The sequence below is a fragment of the Hirundo rustica genome, chromosome W, assembly GCF_015227805.2.
Source record: "Hirundo rustica isolate bHirRus1 chromosome W, bHirRus1.pri.v3, whole genome shotgun sequence".
Lineage (NCBI taxonomy): Eukaryota > Metazoa > Chordata > Aves > Passeriformes > Hirundinidae > Hirundo > Hirundo rustica.
The window spans coordinates 5596136-5614262 of NC_053487.1; the positions used below are offsets into that span (position 1 = coordinate 5596136).

The 18127-nt window shown below is 52.1% G+C and overlaps 1 protein-coding gene across 1 annotated transcript in view; it reads right to left on the reverse strand.

Moving 5' to 3' along the window:
* HS6ST2 (heparan sulfate 6-O-sulfotransferase 2) overlaps positions 1-17607 on the reverse strand; it is a 341808-nt gene extending 324201 nt beyond the window's left edge. The window contains exon 1 of the mRNA XM_040089074.2: positions 17046-17607. Within this exon, the coding sequence (XP_039945008.1) occupies positions 17046-17554 (509 nt within the window). The 5' untranslated portion in view covers positions 17555-17607. The remainder of the gene's footprint in view (positions 1-17045) is intronic.
* Between the last annotated feature and the right edge of the window lie 520 nt (positions 17608-18127).

Sequence of the window (18127 nt, forward strand, 5' to 3'; positions counted from 1 at the left end):
TGCTGCTGTGCCAGACATGCTGGAACTCCAGTACGAGCTGGAGTCCAAGGCAGCAAAATGGTACGCCACAATTGACATTGCTAATGCCTTTTTCTCCATTCCTCTGGCTGCAGAATGCAGGCCTCAGTTTGCTTTCACCTGGAGGGGCGTGCAGTACACCTGGAACCGACTGCCCCAGGGGTGGAAACACAGCCCCACCATCTGCCATGGACTGATCCAGGCTGCACTGGAAAAGGGTGAGGCTCCGGAGCACCTACAGTATATCGATGACATCATTGTGTGGGGGAACACGGCAATGGAAGTGTTTGAGAAAGGAGAGAAGATCATCCACATTCTCCTGAAAGCTGGTTTTGCCATCAAGCAGAGCAAGGTCAAGGGACCTGCCCGAGAGATCCAGTTCCTGGGAGTAAAGTGGCAAGATGGACGGCGGCAGATTCCCACTGAGGTCATCAATAAGATCACTGCAATGTCCCCACCAACCAGCAAAAAGGAGACACAAGCTTTCCTAGGCGCTATAGGATTCTGGAGGATGCACATTCCTGAGTACAGCCAGATTGTGAGCCCTCTCTACCTGGTCACCCGCAAGAAGAACGATTTCCACTGGGGCCCTGAACAGCAGCAAGCCTTTGCCCAGATCAAGCAGGAGATCGCTCATGCAGTAGCCCTTGGCCCAGTCAGGACGGGACCAGATGTGAAGAACGTGCTCTACTCAGCAGCCGGGAACAATGGCCTGTCCTGGAGCCTTTGGCAGAAGGTGCCTGGGGAGACTCGGGGCCGACCACTGGGATTCTGGAGCCGAAGCTACAGAGGGTCCGAAGCCAACTACACTCCAACAGAAAAGGAAATCTTGGCCGCCTATGAAGGAGTTCAAGCTGCCTCAGAGGTGATTGGCACAGAAGCACAACTCCTCCTGGCACCCCGACTACCGGTGCTGGGGTGGATGTTTAAAGGAAAGGTTCCCTCCACCCATCATGCCACCGACGCCACGTGGAGCAAATGGATTGCCCTCATCACTCAGCGCGCCCGCATTGGAAACCCAAATCGCCCTGGGATTTTGGAGATAATTACAAACTGGCCGGAAGGTGAAAACTTTGGTCTCATGGATGAAGAGGAGCAGGAACAAGTGACACGTGCTGAAGAAGCTCCACCATACAACCAACTGCCAGAAGAAGAAACACGCTATGCTCTTTTCACTGACGGTTCCTGCCGCATCGTAGGGATGAACCGGAAATGGAAAGCAGCCGTATGGAGCCCCACACGACAGGTTGCACAAGCCACTGAAGGAGAAGGTGGGTCAAGCCAACTTGCTGAACTCAAAGCTGTTCAACTGGCCCTGGACATTGCTGAAAGAGAGAAGTGGCCAAAGCTCTACCTCTACACTGATTCGTGGATGGTGGCCAATGCTCTGTGGGGCTGGCTGGACAGGTGGAAAAAGGCCAATTGGCAACGTAGGGGAAAGCCAATCTGGGCTGCAGATGAGTGGAAGGACATTGCCACTCGGGTAGAGAAGCTACCTGTCAAAGTCCGTCATGTAGATGCCCATGTCCCCAAAAGTCGGGCTAATGAGGAGCACCAAAACAACGAGCAGGTAGATCAGGCTGCCAAGATAGAGGTGTCAAAGATAGACTTAGATTGGCAACACAAGGGAGAGTTGTTCCTAGCTCGATGGGCCCATGATGCCTCAGGTCACCAGGGTAGAGATGCCACCTATAAGTGGGCACAAGACCGAGGGGTGGATCTAACTATGGACAGTATTTCTCAGGTTATCCATGACTGTGAGACGTGTGCTGCCATCAAGCAGGCCAAGCGGGTGAAGCCCCTGTGGTATGGCGGGCGATGGTCCAAGTATAAGTACGGGGAAGCCTGGCAGATTGACTACATCACCCTTCCCCAAACCCGCCAAGGCAAGCGCTATGTGCTGACCATGGTGGAAGCCACCACTGGATGGCTGGAGACCTACCCTGTGCCCCATTCTACTGCCCGGAACACCATCCTGGGCCTTGAAAAGCAAATCCTGTGGAGACATGGTACCCCTGAGAGGATTGAGTCTGACAACGGGACTCATTTCAAGAACAGCCTTATAAACACCTGGGCTAGGGAACATGGCATTGAGTGGGTGTACCATATTCCTTATCATGCGCCAGCAGCCGGGAAGGTTGAACGATGCAATGGCCTGCTTAAAACCACTTTGAAGGCACTGGGTGCAGGGACTTTTAAGAACTGGGAGAATAACTTAGCAAAGGCCACCTGGTTAGTGAACACTCGAGGTTCCACCAACCGAGCAGGCCCCGCCCAATCTGAGCCCCTGGGAACAAGAGATGGAGATAAAGTTCCTGTAGTACACATGAGAGGAATGCTGGGAAAAACTGTTTGGATTAATTCTGCCTCCAGCAAAGACAATCCCGCTCCTGGGGTTGTTTTTGCTCAGGGACCTGGCTGCACATGGTGGGTGATGCAAAAGGATGGAGAGACCCGCTGCATACCTCAAGGGGACCTTGTTTTTCGGTGAACACTGTGACTGTGTCTGTATTTATATTCACATGTATATATATGTATATTATTTAAAGATTTAAATTCAATATAATATGTTGGTGTGGGAAAAAAAATTCGGGGTGGATAATGTTGGGGTTTAAGTCTCCTGTGGAATTTTTTCCCCCCCTCCCAAGTTGCTAGGAGACTAAGTGCTGAGTGCTTAACGTGGACAAAAGAACTGATAACTTAGTTTTGGGGGAGGGAAAAAAGCTCCCGGAGAGCGGAGGGTGGGGGGATCTCGCGGTTTTTTTTCTCTTCTTTCTTCCGGGGAGAGCACGGATCGGGCCACGGCTGGCTGGAGTCCACGGTTAACGAAGGAGTCTGGTCCTGGGAATTCTACCATCTGTTGGAGTATCCAGGAATTCGGAGTTTCTTCGCTGTCCTGCTGGATTTTGGGTGAGACCGGGTCCCGCCGCTGCGGCTTCTCCGGCACTGCCACCTCTGCCTGCCGAGGACACCCCGTGCCTGCGGAGGACAGTCCACCGCGCCCGGCTTCCAGCCATCAGCGCCGGAGCTTCCACCGTGTGCCCTCGGGGTTCTTGGTTCTGTTCTACTATTGTTATAATTGCTGTTGGTTTTTTTTTTGTCTGTCCTGTTATATTTACTAGTAAAGGACTGTTATTCCTTTTCCCCATAGCTCTGACTGAAAAGTTTTATTCTTAATCTTCCGAATTATAATAACACGGAGGGAAGGATTCAAATTCCTCATTTCCTAGAGAGGCCTGCCTCTCCATAGCAGATACCTGTCTTTTCAAAAACCAAGACAGCACCAAAGAGCAAATCACTTTGCACCTAAGAGTGCACAAAGAGTTAAATCACTCTCTGCCTGAGAGTGCCTGTGCCTCCGTCAATCTAGGTGTCTTTTTAAAGATGCTTCTAGCGAGGAAGGTTGCGGCACCTTCACCACTGGACTAGACCGCGACACACCACTACAGGTGAAACACGGAGTTCAACCACTTGCACAGCTATATAACACCTCTGCAGTAGGGAGAAGCACACTCAACAGCTGCTAAGAACTGTGGTGGTGCAAGAGTTGTTTTATTAAGTTGTTTTTGTAAGTTTTATAAGAAGTTTTTTGTAATGGTTCATTCCACTGTGCCCCCCCCGTTTTCTGTAATGGTTTCCCCCCTATGAGTTGGTTATATAACCAGTCGTTTTATGTCAATCATTCCTCTCCTCCACCTGTCCCTGTCAAACCCCTCTCTTTCCTCTTGGTCGCCCTGTCTGTCACTTCGAGACCCTTCCCTGGATTCTGGAAAGATCCAGGAGAGGCATCGCGTGATAGGCTGGTGCCCGGGAAATCCCCTTCTCCCCTCCTGTGATTCGTTCCTTGTTCAGAAGTTGACACCCCCTGTTACACCCCTGTGTTCCCTTAATTGGCTGACCCATTGTCGCCACCCCTGGATCCTCCCCCGTTTATAAGTCGATGCAGGGCTTTGATCTGGGTTCTCTCTGGGCAGCAAGGGTCTGAGGCAGAGCTCCTTGCTGGACTCCCCTTTAATAAACCACCTTTAACCCTGCTCAAAGAGAGTCGACCCTTTTTCCGCCGCCATAGTCGTGATGCCATCAGGTCCATCCGCCAGTGTGGGGAACCATGACCCACAGGGAGGAGGTTACTCGCCCTGCCTGTAACCCCGACCGATCCACGTTGCCGCAGTGCAAAAACTGAGCTAGCCTGTGGTCAACGCCTGCTAGGCGTGAGGGACACTGTGACAGCTTGTTGGCGCCCACTGCATGGCCCCCCGGACGAGGTGGACCCCGCGGCATGGACTGGGGCCTCGAAGTGCCCGAAGCAGTCCTTGGGCGTTGTGCTACCTCTGGTGGAAGCGGTTTCTACGGAAACTCGCTCCCAGGGGAGAAGAAGGCAGCTCCGGAGCGCCCCCGGAGTCTTCTTCAGGCGACGGACCAGCAACTCCAGGCTTTCTAGGTCCCCGGAGGGGGTAAGAATTGCCCGCGAGCGGTGCTTACTTTGGTGGGGCTCCCCCGGAGGGAGACCCAATTTGGAGGAATATTCCTCAGGAATCCTGATAAAGGATTTAGGCTGCGCAGCCTGGGGGGTGTGGAGGTTAGCCCCAGCCCCCTGTTGGAAACCCTCCTGAGGACCGTCTTTCGTTACTTTTGTTGTTTAATCTTTCAGTTTGGCGCGAATTGGGTTCGCGTGGTGGCATTTTTCCGGGTTTTTGCGGCCACCGATTTTGCTTTAGCGGCTCCCCGAGCGGGCGGGAGGAGACCGTGGCTCAGTTTTAAGGAGATAAAACCGCGGTTGGGTTTTACTTTCGTTTTCAGTTTGCCTGGGTGTTAGTTGGGAGCGACACTTGTATCGGGAGAGATGGGTGTAAAACTTTCAGTTGCTCAAAAGGGTGTGTATTATAGTTTTATTTCAGTTTCTCAGAATGCTCGATTGAAAATTTCAAAGGGTGAATTAAAACAGTTCGTCCGCTGGCTTTTTTTGCATTTCCCGCAAGTATCCTCTGACCAGATCGGCAGCACCGAATTTTGGGACGCTGTAAAAAAGAAAATGACTCAATTGGCTGGGTCGGGAGACAAAGACACTCTGAAATATTTTAATTTAGCCACGCAGCTCTGTTCGGCGATCAAGTCTCTGAAGGGAATGCAGAAACGGCCAGGTTGCGAACGGCCGCCCCTGGGTTCTCCTGCCCTTCCGCCCCGATCCCCTTACCCCAGAAGAGCGTTCTGAAGGGAGCGGCGGGAAGTCAGCCTGCCGGCTCAGGCTCCCCCGGAATCCTCCGATCCCCCAGCCCGCACAGCCTGCGCCACCCACATGGCCCACGCTGGACTGCACAGGATCTCTCGGGCAGCCCTGGCTAGGCGACTCAAGAGCCTTCCCCGTCCCCGCATTTCCCGGTTCAAAAACCCGGAGTTCGGTTTTCTGTTGATGGGGAAACAGAGTCCCGAGATGGGTCCCCCGTCCCCTATCCACAAAATGGCAGCGACCGCGTGGCGGGATCGTCACCATCCCCCAGCCCTTCTCCCCACGGTCCCTTTCATCCCACCAAACTCTCCCTTAACCCCTCCCTGCCCCTCACCCCGCCCGATCCCCGTGACGCCGCTTCCCCGCAGCCCCGCTCCGCCCCGCTCGCTTCCCCGGGCCCCCCCCCCATCATCCTTCCCCCTGGATGACATCACCCCCCGAGCAAACCACACCCCCCCCCCCCGGAAGGCGGACGTCCTGGAGTCCTAATTCCCACGCTCCCCTTTCCGGTTCCCACGGTCCGAACCTGGAAGTTAGTGAGCCAGTGCCAGAGCCGATGGAGCAGCCGGCCCCCCCCCCAGTCCCTACCCTAGCCCCTGTCACCTACCAAAATTCCCGTGGAGGCCAGAACATCAGAGCAATTTACCACCCGTTCCCACAGGCCACCATAAGAGATCTGTGCAAAGCCCATAAGGGATATGGGCGAGACAGTCCCTACTTCCGGGGTCTCCTGCGTGCAGATCTCTCGGGGGCAGAAGCAGTCCCTGCTGATTTAAAGCAACTGTTTTCTTGCTTGCTTAACTCCACAGAGTATAGGCTCTGGGAGGGGGCATGGAAGCACCTGCTCAGGGATGCCCTGCCCGGTGTCCTGAACAACGTGGAGACTAGGGTGGATGATCACGGGAACCCCCTCACTCTTGACCATCTCGCTGGTGAGGGGCAGTGGATGGTAGCAACTGACCAAGTTGCCATACTCCTGCAGTGCCTCCATGTAGTGAAAGAGGCAGCCTTGACAGCATTCTTTGGGATGCAGACCCATGGTCCCGTGGTTCCATATTCAAAAATAAGACAGGGCCAAAGTGAATCATTTACAGATTTTGTGGAGAGGCTCACCAGAGCCATTGAGGTCCACATCAAAAGTGAAGGGGCGCGAGAGGGCATTTTAGGGGAGACTGCATTTTCAAATTCGAATTATTTATGTCGTGCTGCAATCTTGAGTCTTCCCCTAGACCCTCCACCCACTCTGCAGGACATGCTTCGGGTATGTCAGGTAAAGGTCCTGTTTATGAGCACCTCCACATGACAGTGGCCCAAATCACACCACGTTGCAGCCATGGACGCTGAAGAATCCTGAAAAACACCGAACATCAGGAGGAAGCCTTCTATTCAAGGCTCACAAAAATGTTTTCTATGTGGGAAATTGGGGCACTAGTCCTCCCTATGCCCCCTTAAGAAAGAATTTGAGGACTTCAAAAACAAAAAAGGGGGAGGAGAAGGGGAAAAAAGGAGAGGGTTTAAATCCTCACAAAAAAACTAACGGGGGAGCGCAGGTCCACCCTGCGTGATGAAAAAAATGGGGTGGACTGGGCAGAAGGGGAAGGGAGCCAAGGGAAAAAGAATGAAAAGCTGCCTTGCCCCATTCGGGGTGACAGCACAAATAACTTACTGGAAGTGACTTATACAGACCATGACATTGCACAACCGATTTTGACAACTGATTCTTACTATACACCCTACAGTTACGGCTCACGGAGGGTTTGCTCCTGAAAGACGACGATTGGAAATTGGTGTCAGTCGACAACGGTGAGCAGGGCAATTGGCCAAGGGTCGAAGGTAAGCTCATCGTTGTGGGGGATTGCAAACACACTCCACAAGAGATCTAAATCCTTCCGGGAACACTTGACAACAATCCCAGGAGATTCGTTCTCTGGCTACGATGCACCCACCCACCAACATTTATACCAAAAGGACAGATAGTAGTCCAGATCATACCCGCCTGGGAGCTCCCAGAAGACAACATACCAACAGCTTGTCCAGTGCACAACATCACAGAGGCAAAGCCCCAGGTGGCATGTGAGTTGAGTGTGGGTGGGGAGGCCATTAACATGACAGGCCTCCTAGACACAGGGGTGAACGTGACGATCGTGCCTACCAAGTATTGGCCGTCACATTGGGCCTTGGAAAACATGGCTGGACACGTGCAAGGTATAGGAGGAATGCAATTGGCTAAGAAATCAAAGAGCGTGGTGCAAATTAAGGGGCCAAAAGGGCAATTGGCCAGTTTACGCCCTTTTGTTTTGGATTATAAGGAACCCTTGTTGGGGAGAGACCTGATGGCCCAGTGGGGGGTCACAATTGACATCCCAGACCCCTCACAGGATTTTTGGGCAGCGGCTGCTGAGGAGCGCCCTACCCGCAAGCTGAATTGGAAAACAGATTCACCAGTGTGGGTAGAACAGTGGCCCCTTTCAAAACAAAAATTAAAGGCGCTTGAGGAGCTCATGGAGGAGCAGTTGGCCAAGGGCCACATTGTGGAGACAACCAGCCCTTGGAACTCCCCGGTTTTCGTCATCCAGAAGCCAGGGAAGGACAAGTGGAGGCTCCTCCAGGACCTCAGACAAATCAACAACGTGATTGAAGACATGGGCTCTCTCCAACCTGGGATGCCTTCCCCGACCATGCTCCCACAAAACTGGAAATTGGCAGTAATAGATATAAAAGATTGTTTCTTCCAAATTCCCCTACACCCTGACGATGCCCCGCGTTTTGCATTCTCGGTTCCCACCATTAACCGAGAGGCCCCGAGGAAACGCTACCATTGGCAAGTTCTTCTCCAAGGGATGAAGACTTCACTTGTCATCTGCCAGTGGTATGTGGCTTCCTTGCTATCCCCGGTCCGTGTAACCGTGGAGAAAGCAATCATCCATCATTATATGGATGATGTGCTTGTGTGTGCCCCCACCGATGATGTCTTGTCCCACGCACTTGACCTGACAATCAATGCATTGGTTGTTGCAGGGTTCAAGCTGCAAGAAGACAAAGTTCAAAGGATGCCACCTTGGAGGTAGCTTGGGCTGGAAATCGGCAAGCGGACCATTGTGCCACAAAAATTGGAAATTAAGGCTAAAATCAAGACCCTCACAGATGTCCACCAACTGTGTGGGGCATTGAACTGGGTGAGACCCTGGCTAGGTCTGACCACCAAAGACCTGGCCCCTCTTTTCAATTTATTGAAAGGGGGAGAGGAGCTGAGTTCTCCTAGGGAACTCACCCCGAAAGCAAAGGACGCGCTGGAAAAGGTACAGCATCTTATGTCCACTCGGCAGGCTCACCGGTGTGATCCGGACCTGCCTTTCAAATTCATAATAATGGGAAAATTGCCACACCTCCATGGGGTCATTTTCCAATGGAGGAACAACATCAAAAAGGACCGGGGCAGAGAGGACCTGCTCTTAATCATAGAATGGGTTTTTCTCAGTCATCAAAGGTCCAAAAGGATGACACGTCCACAAGAACTGGTGGCTGAACTGATCCGGAGGGCTAGAGTCTGGATCAGGGAATTGGCCGGATATGATTTTGAATGCATTCACATTCCAATTGGATTAAGATCGGGCCAAATTACAAAGGCGATGTTAGAACACCTGCTTCAGGAGAACGAAGCACTGCAGTTTGCTCTGGATTCCTTCACCGGACAAATCTCGATTCATTGGCCAGCCCACAAAATTTTCAATCAGGATGCCAAATTCACATTAAGTTTGAAAAGTGTTCAGAGTAGGAAGCCTTTAGAGGCCTTGACAGTTTTCACTGACGCGTCCGGAAGGTCCCACAACTCAGTCATGACTTGGAAGGACCCTCAGACTCAGCACTGGGAGGCAGATGTTGCTGAGGTGGAAGGATCACCTCAAGTTGCTGATTTGACCGCTGTCGTCAGGGCCTTCGAAAGGTTCCCCGAACACTTAAATTTAGTGACAGATTCCGCTTATGTGGCGGGAGGGGTATCCAGGGCAGATCAGGCCATAGTGCAGGAAGTGTCTAACACCGCGCTGTTTGAGCTGCTCTCTAAGCTTGTCAGACTTGTCTCCCACAGGGAGCAGCCATTCTTTGTGATGCATACAAGATCACACACTGATTTGCCAGGGTTCAATGCTGAGGGAAACAGAAGGGCTGATGCTCTTGCTGCTCCTGCAGCGATGGCCCCACTGCCCAGTATTTTTGAGCAGGCATAGCTCAGCCATCAGCTTTACCATCAAAACGCACCTGGCCTTGTTCGCCGGTTTCACATCACCCGGGAACAGGCTAAGGCGATTGTGGCCACGTGTCCCTCCTGCAACCAGCATGCACTTCCCACCTTGAGTGCGGGAGTGAACCCCAGAGGCCTAAAGAGCTGTGAGCTGTGGCAGACTGACGTGACACATATCCCCCAATTCGGCTGATCTAAATATGTGCACGTCTCAGTGGACACCTTCTCCGGCGCAGTCTTCGCTTCCACCCACACAGGGGAGAAGACCTCAGATGTAATTAAACACCTCATCCAGGCTTTCTCCTTCATGGGCATCCCGAGGGAATTAAAGACCAATAATGGCCCAGCGTACCGCTCCAGGGAGTTCAGCAGCTTCCTGCAACAATGGGGAGTGGGACATAAGACCGGCATCCCCCATTCCCCAACAGGCCAAGCCGTGGTGGAGAGTACCCACCGTGAAATCAAGAGGGTCCTCAACCAACAACAACAGGTTTTAAAAACAGAAACACTGCAGACCCGATTGGCCAGGGCTCTATTCACCATGAATTTTTTAAATTGCACCTTTGAATTTTTGAACCCTCTAATCGTTCGCCATTTCGGAGCAAACCCACAATTAAACATCAAAGAGAGGCCACCGGTCATGGTCCGGGACCCTGAGACTGGAAGGACAGAGGGACCTCACGATTTGGTCACGTGGGGTCGTGGATACGCTTGCATGTCCACCCCCACGGGGCTGAAATGGTTACCATCAAAATGGGTGAGGCCCTATGTCCCAAAGGTCTTGGGGGAGAAGAAGAAACTACCCCAAGTCACCCAGGCAGCGTTTAGGCGGAGAAGGAGGGAAGGTCTTTCCTGGGATGGGTTCCCTTTCCTAAATAACCCCCTGCTCGAATGCTGATTGTTTGTTTCAGTCATTTCAGTCCTGATGGAACATGTCCAGTGCCGTTCCCCAGTGCCGAGGAAATTCCACCTGCTCCTCGGCATCCTCCTGCTTGCCAGTCTCGCTGCTCCGGTCTCCGGATGGCTGGTGCCCCAGCCCAAAGCCAATGTTCAGGCGACTCTCGCCAGGGCAATGGGGCAGGATCACATTTGCCTCTCAGCCACGTCGGCAGACAACCCACTCATGACCTGCCTTGTGGGGATCCCGTATGGACCCAAGGAGTTACCCACCAAGCTCTTGGAGATCACAGAGCAGACTAATAGAGAGGGTGCCTCTAAGGGTCAATCCGTATCCCAGCTATCCCCACCTGATTCCTTTCTTGAAGTTGAAATTACGTTCCCCGTTAGAAATCCGTTTTTGTTGTGGAAAAAATATATATCCACCCTTTCAACCTTAAGTTTTCCCCTCAATGAATTGGATATTTTAGGTTCCTCAAATGCTTCTTTTTGTGTTCATTTTATGTTTACCCCCCCTCAGGGTCGGGAGAGGTCTTATCAGTTTGTCTATCAGACCAAGGACGTCTACACAGCCAAAATATGGTGTGGCCGTATCACCCATGTGGAGATGGCTTCAACAACTGATAGGAAACCCCTGGCCCTTCTTAAAGGTGTGGTTTTGATTTGTGGGGATAGAGCATGGGCAGGCATTCCCCCTCACCTTGTAGGAGGACCATGTACTTTTGGCCAGTTGGGCTTGTTTTCCCCAAACAAGACCACTCTCATGAATTGGCAGCAAAAAAATTCTACCAGCAAAAAGGTCCAAAAAAGAGATTTGGCCTTGCTCGATGCCAACTGTGACTCAGAAATTATCCATTGGTCAAAAATAAAGGGAGTGGCAGTCACAGTTTTTTTACCTTGGGTATCGGTTGCGAAGGCTCTAGGTGAGCTGGCTCACCTAGAGTGTTGGGTGGCTAAACAAGCAAATTTAACTTCCAACGCGCTGGCCGGCCTCCTATCAGACAAGGAGGTAACAAGGCAGGCAACGCTGCAAAACTGAGTAGCAATCGACTACCTCCTCCTCCTCCATGGACATCGTTGTGAGAAGTTCGAGGGGTTGTGCTGTTTCAACCTGTCGACGAAGGCTGAGGATGTCCACAAGGCCATCCAGAGCATCCGGGGCATGGTGAATGACATCAAAAAAGAGACTGGTGACTGGCTGAGTGGGATGTTTGGGAACTGGGGCATTTCGGGCTGGGTAGGCTCAATTATAAGATCAGTTCTGTTAGCTTTGTTTATTATTGTATTAATTTTAATTACGATTGGTATAACCAAAAGAATGTTAAATAGGTTAATTTCTAGCACCACACACTCCCCCTCCATAAACCAAGTCGCTATGCCATCTGCGCCTGAATTGGAGGAGGGCATGGAACTGGAGGAAGACTCGGAGGAAGACAGAAACCTAGATGAAGAAGAACCTCAGATGGAGTGGTCCACTCAACTGGAGTGGTTCACTGAGGCATATCCAGACTCCGAGTATCGTCCTCCCCCGTTCCAGTTCTCCTCCTCTTAAAAAACAAAAAAGGGGGAGATGTGGTGGTGCAAGAGTTGTTTTATTAAGTTATTTTTGTAAGTTTTATAAGAAGTTTTTTGTAATGGTTCATTCCACTGTGCCCCCCCCCCGTTTTCTGTAATGGTTTCCCCCCTATGAGTTGGTTATATAACCAGTCGTTTTATGTCAATCATTCCTCTCCTCCACCTGTCCCTGTCAATCCCCTCTCTTTCCTCTTGGTCATCCTGTCTGTCACTTTGGGACCCTTCCCTGGCTTCTGGAAAGATCCAGGAGAGGCATCGAGTGATAGGCTGGTGCCCGGGAAATCCCCTTCTCCCCTCTTGTGATTCGTTCCTTGTTCAGAAGTTGACACCCCCTGTTACACTCCCATGTTCCCTAATTGGCTGACCCATTGTCACCACCCCTGGATCCTCCCCCGTTTATAAGTCGATGCAGGGCTTTGATCTGGGTTCTCTCTGGGCAGCAAGGGTCTGAGGCGGAGCTCCTTGCCAGACTCCCCTTTAATAAACCACCTTTAACCCTGCTCAAAGAGAGTCGACCCTTTTTCCGCCGCCATAGTCGTGATGCCATCAGGTCCATCCGCCAGTGTGGGGAACCAAGACCCACAGGGAGGAGGTTACTCGCCCTGCCTGTAACCCCGACCGATCCACGTTGCCGCAGTGCAAAAACTGAACTAGCCTGTGGTCAATGCCTGCTAGGCATGAGGGACACTGCGACAAAGAACCAAACCTACAAATGACTTTTCTCTCCCTGGCAGTGATACATGACAGTTTTCCCCCTCCACACCAAGGCTGTTTACTGGGAAACTGTTACCAGTACCTTTGTAGCTACCTACACACAGCACAACAAAAACTCACTGTGGGGAAAACTAAAAGCTAAACTAGCCCCACCACAGTCAGACCCAGTACTGCAGACCTCAGAGTATATGACTCCACATTTTCAAGAACATGTGGATTAATCTGTTCAGCCAACAGAGACACACTTTAAGTGTTTCCAGTTTGCTAGGAAATGTTTTAACCTTTCTTTTCAGATTTTTGTAAGACTCAACTTGGAAGGGTTGCACTAACATGCAGGGACAAGAGAAGAACACCCATGCATCGCCAGCGCCTTCTGCCCCACATCACAACCTGGTGCCAACATCAGGCCTCCCAAAAGCCAACAGGCTTGTACCAGCAGCACAAAGTTTCTTCCAATCTCGGACTTTCTGGCTCCAGAGGCAGTTCTACAAGCTCGTTCTCCTTTCAACAGGGAACATCTTCCTTTAACGCTACCCAGGAGGAACATCAAATACAGCCCAACCTTCAACCACAACCACATCTCTCACCCAACGAGGGGACAAAGCCATGACACCATTTAAGAATGTTGGTACCTGTATTTACTCCTATGTCTCATTACAGTTTCCTGTCTAACCTCAAGGCCTTTTGTTTCTTGCAATGGTGCCACTGGATTTACTGCTATAGACAACTTCAGTAGACACTTCCCATAATAATTAGCCAAAGCTGAGAGAAATCTCAGTTCTGTGATGCAGTTACTTTGGATGCTGCCTCCATTCAGTGTGCCAAAAGCTTTGAGGCTTCCACAATCAATCAATGACCCAAGTCAGTCACTCATGACTAGGAAAAAGCACATTTCTCCTTTCTCACCACTGGTGCCAAGAAGCTGAGACAATCCCCTCCTTTCTGCCACTACCATTGGCCCATTCCACCCACCTCCGAAGTGGCAGATCCAGAGCACTGAAAGCATCAACTTTGCCTATACCTTTCCCCTTCCCTCTTCTGTGATTTCTGGATGTTGCAGTGGTAAGCAGGGCTGATGGAACAGGAGACAAACAGGAGCATATAGAACATGCATTCCAATGGGATCCAAGAAGAGAAACCCAAAAATCCCTCCCCCCACACCCAGAGAACCATGTTCCTCCAGGAGAAGAAAGAATCAAAGAAGGAGATCTACTTACCTGCTTGCTACTTATTAAGGAGCACAAGCCACCATTACAAAGGAAAGGAAGTTTTGGGAACCTATATGCTCACAGACAGGAAAACACCATGGTGTCAAATCCACCTTAGGATTGTGTTAAAGCACAACAGCAATCCTGAGTATTTCTACTGCTCCAGTGAAGGAATCCGCACTCCAAACCTGCAATTCCCAGAGAAAACAGAGGCAGACTACTAATGGAATTAAGAGCAGATACTGCAGGATGACTGCTGCAGGCAGCAAGGTTCTTCATGTGTACACCCTCCAGGCTGATCCCATCACATCCTACCACAGAGATGCTCTGTACCTGGTGCTGAGCATTGCTTGGTCCAGGACAGAGTTTCCTCCAGACTAACAAAGACTCAACTTTTAAACAAAACAAAAGGCCTCTAGAGACCAGCCCAGGTAACCAGCAGTCTGACAAGTAGACACACCACGCCTGAAAAGACAAACATCTGTGCAAAGTAATCACACATAGGTGCAAGCTAAAAGGTTTGATGGAACATTTGGGTATTTCCAGACAGGGTTACACAGCCCCAAGAGAATAACTATAGACTGCTTGATGCAGCTGTCAAGGAGTTCAAATAACTCTCACAACAGGGCTCACTTTTCAATCATCTCAACTATAAATGCAGGCATTCCCACCCTTGTCAAGCCAAGGTTTGCTTGAGAAAATTCTTCTCTGCTCCTGATTGAATCCTTCTCCATGCCCTCACAATGCTTCCCAAATGGGCCTTGTGCTCCTTCAAGTTGCTTCCCCTTCTCTCAGGATTTGCACACCAGGGCCGTGGCTTCCTTTCCCTTCCCACCAGCAGACGACCCAGGATGGTCAGGCCTCCCTCTAAAAACCTCAGTTCAGGAATAGCCAGGCTGACCTCACTTGGAGCCAGTACGGCTTCCCAGCTTAGACACCCCCATCCCACACCTAATGCTGCTATGAAAGCAGCTTTAATCTGCCCAGAAAGGGCTTAGACTTTCTGTCTATTACTGGCAGTAGGTAGAGGTGCTAATTAACCAGTTGTCAGCTGAACCGTTGCTAAACTGAGAATACAAACTAAAATTAAAGACAAGGTATTAAAATGGGCAGAAAGACTTGAAAGGACTATTGTTCATTCAAGAACTTCTCTTCCTGTATTTTTTTAACATTTAGAAATTGCAGTCCAAATAATTGTTTGTCAAGACATTTTTTGGAGAACAACTGTAGCTATTCAGCAAGCTGTTTAATTAGGTTATTAAAAGTATAATATCATTTTGAAGGCTTTGAGAGAGTAGACCTCTACCTAACACAAAATCATCACAGCTTCATTTTCCTCCCTCTCTCCTGGCTTCAATACCAAGTCACAAGTCCTAGCGGCCTCTCAGAAGTCAGCTCTGACAGCGTACATTATTTATAGGGTGAGGAACTATTGCTCTGAACTCCTGGGCAGGTACATGCACCGCTTCCATTCCAACTCAGGAAAGCATGTCTGGTATCCAACAAAGGAAAAATAATACAAAGCCAAAAGCTGCAGACAAGATCCCAGCTCTCCGAGCCTGATGTTCCCTTCCCCCTCAGGTGGTGGGTTCAGGACAAGGAGTCTCCCATTTTTCTGGATGGCACAGCTAAGACCAAGCACAGAGAGACCTGTCTCTGGGAAAGGAAGGAAATTCCTGACCCACAGCTACAGCTTTGCAGGCCAGGCCCATCTCTGGGGAAAGAGAAACATGTATCACTGGAAGCGGTACAGCAAAACAGCACATGTTATGCGATTTACATTTCTGTGACAAACAACATGTTTTTATAGGACAGGTAAAATAAACTACGTAGCCTGCAAGGCTCAGCAGCCTGAAACCGGGAAGCTAATAGACCCAGAGGGTAAGGAATTGGTCCTGATGTTAGCAAATGGGATGTCACAAAAATCAGACAATTAAAATTTTAAGCAGTAGGGAAGACAAAAGAGCAGGAATCACAATAGCCAAGTCTGATGAAGAGCTGGTCCTTGGGTACAGGACCATAATGATGCTAAGCATTTTTCTACTAGATGGCAGTGTAGTGTCACACTATATAAAAGGAATTCTAGAAAGAAATTGCTTTGTATTTCAAGTGAATATGTGCTTAGACTTGACTTCGGATAGCATGATATATAACAGTAGACTCTTTGTAAAGGGACCTGCCATTAGTCTCACAGTGCAATAGGAGTGATACTCTAGTTTGTAATTTCTCACAAAAGAAGGGGAAAAGACACTGAAACCCTGAGCAGTTCTGCTACACGGTACAGCTGCATGCACAGCCACAGACAAGCTCCTGAGTCTGTTACAATCGAAGGTGGGTTCTGTTCAAAGAGCTCTGGGAGCAGAGGAAGCAGGTCCTCACTGCTCAGGGGGAAAAGCCAGCTGGGCTTTTGAAAGACAGGGGCAACTTTTAGGTAACTCCCTTGCTATGGTATGGGGAGGTTGGCAACTTCAAAGGAAGACCCAGGGATAAAGGGAGAGCAGTGCCACAAAAATTCAAAATGCAAGCACAAAATAATCAAGGTTAGGGCTGAAGAACAATGCAAATATTTGCAGGTAACTCAGCCATAACAGTAACCTTTACTTTGCAAGACCGCCATCCTGAAGCCAAAATTCAGGTACCAAGAAGATACAGTAGCTCATCAATACTCCCAAAACCAACAGTAATTCTTGGTGTACACTGGAGCTACAGGAGCTCTGTACAGCCAAAGATGGAAAAGCTCTGGGGGAAGCTCGCAGGCAGCCCAAGCACCCTCTCTCCTGAGAAAGCCGCTCCGGGGGTCCCCAAGCTGTGGGGCTGCCAGGCCTGTTTCTGTGTCACCGGCCTCTCCCCACCAGCGGTCACAACCGCGACAGCCGGCGGGACATCACTTCCACCACCTTCCTGCCGGCGGAGCGGGGCAGGTTTAGCTCGCTCTGCAGAGCTCGGGGCACGCTGCACCCACCGCGGTGGCCCCGGGCCGGCGCGGCTCCTGGATGTGCCACCCGCTCCGTGCCGGGATGCTCGGGTCACACCGCGCTCCCCCTCCCTCCTCCTCCCGCCGCAGCAGCATCCCCGCCACGGATGCGCCCCGCGGGCCATCGCCCGTCCCGCCGCAGACCGGGGAAGGACTGGGGTCCACGGGGAGCCCCTCGGGGCACGGCCTCACCTGGAGGGCCGGAGTCGCACCTCCTTCTTGCTGTCTACCACGGAGGGCACGCAGTTGGTGAGCTCGGTCCAGTCGGCGTGCAGCCCGCAGCTCCAGCCGGTGGAGAAGCGGGAGAAGAGCCAGGTCTCCCGCTTACCGGGCCGGTGGCAGGTGCACTTCTTCTGCCCGGCGCGGCACTCGCAGGGCTGCTCCAGCTGGATGTTGCGGACCAGGTGCCGCCCGAAGGTGGTGCCCCCCGTCTTCTGGATGTGCAGGAACACGATCAGGTCGTCCCCCTTGATTTTGAAGTCCACCCGCCGCAGCAGGTCGTCGGCGGAGAAATTGAAACGGGGAACGAAACGCGCCGGCGTCTCGTCCTCCGCCCGGTACGGGTCGGCGGCGGCGGGGCTGAGGGCGCGGAGCCGCAGGAGCTGGCACTCGGTGCCCGGGCAGACGTACTGCAGCACGATCACGGCGAAGAGGAAGAGTATCACCAGCGCCAACAGCACCTTGTGGGACCGGTCCTCCATCGTCGCCGGGAGCGCCGTGCATAGCCGCCGTGCATCTCCGCCCTACTCAGAGCCGCCGCCGCCGCGGGGGAACACGCGCCGCCGCCATCGCCCGCCGCTGCCCACGGCCCTTCCCGGCAGCCCCCGCGCCCGGCCCCGCCGCGTGCCTCCGCCCGCCCCGCCGCGGCCGCGCCCCCTCCCGGCCCCGGCCCCGCCGGGATCGCCCCGCGCGGCAGCTCCGGCACCGGCACCGAGAATGCGACGGGAAATGGGACCGGCACGTGACCGGGACTTCACCGGCAACGGCACCAGGACTGGGACCATACCGGCACCTCGCTCCATGCACGGACCGGGACTAGCACCCCACCGGGACCAGCTCTCCTGCCCGCGGCGGCCGTCGTGCACACCGAGCGTGGCCGGCCGGGGCGCACCGGGATGCTCTGTCCGCTCCTGTGCCGGAGCAGACGATGGCCTGAGCAGCGCCGCATCCTCGGCAGTGCGTTCGTGGTCCTGTGCCCATCCTGCCCGCCACAGTGCCCGATGACAGCACGGCGGAGGGTGCTGTTCCACAGGGAACATCCCAGCTAATGGCAG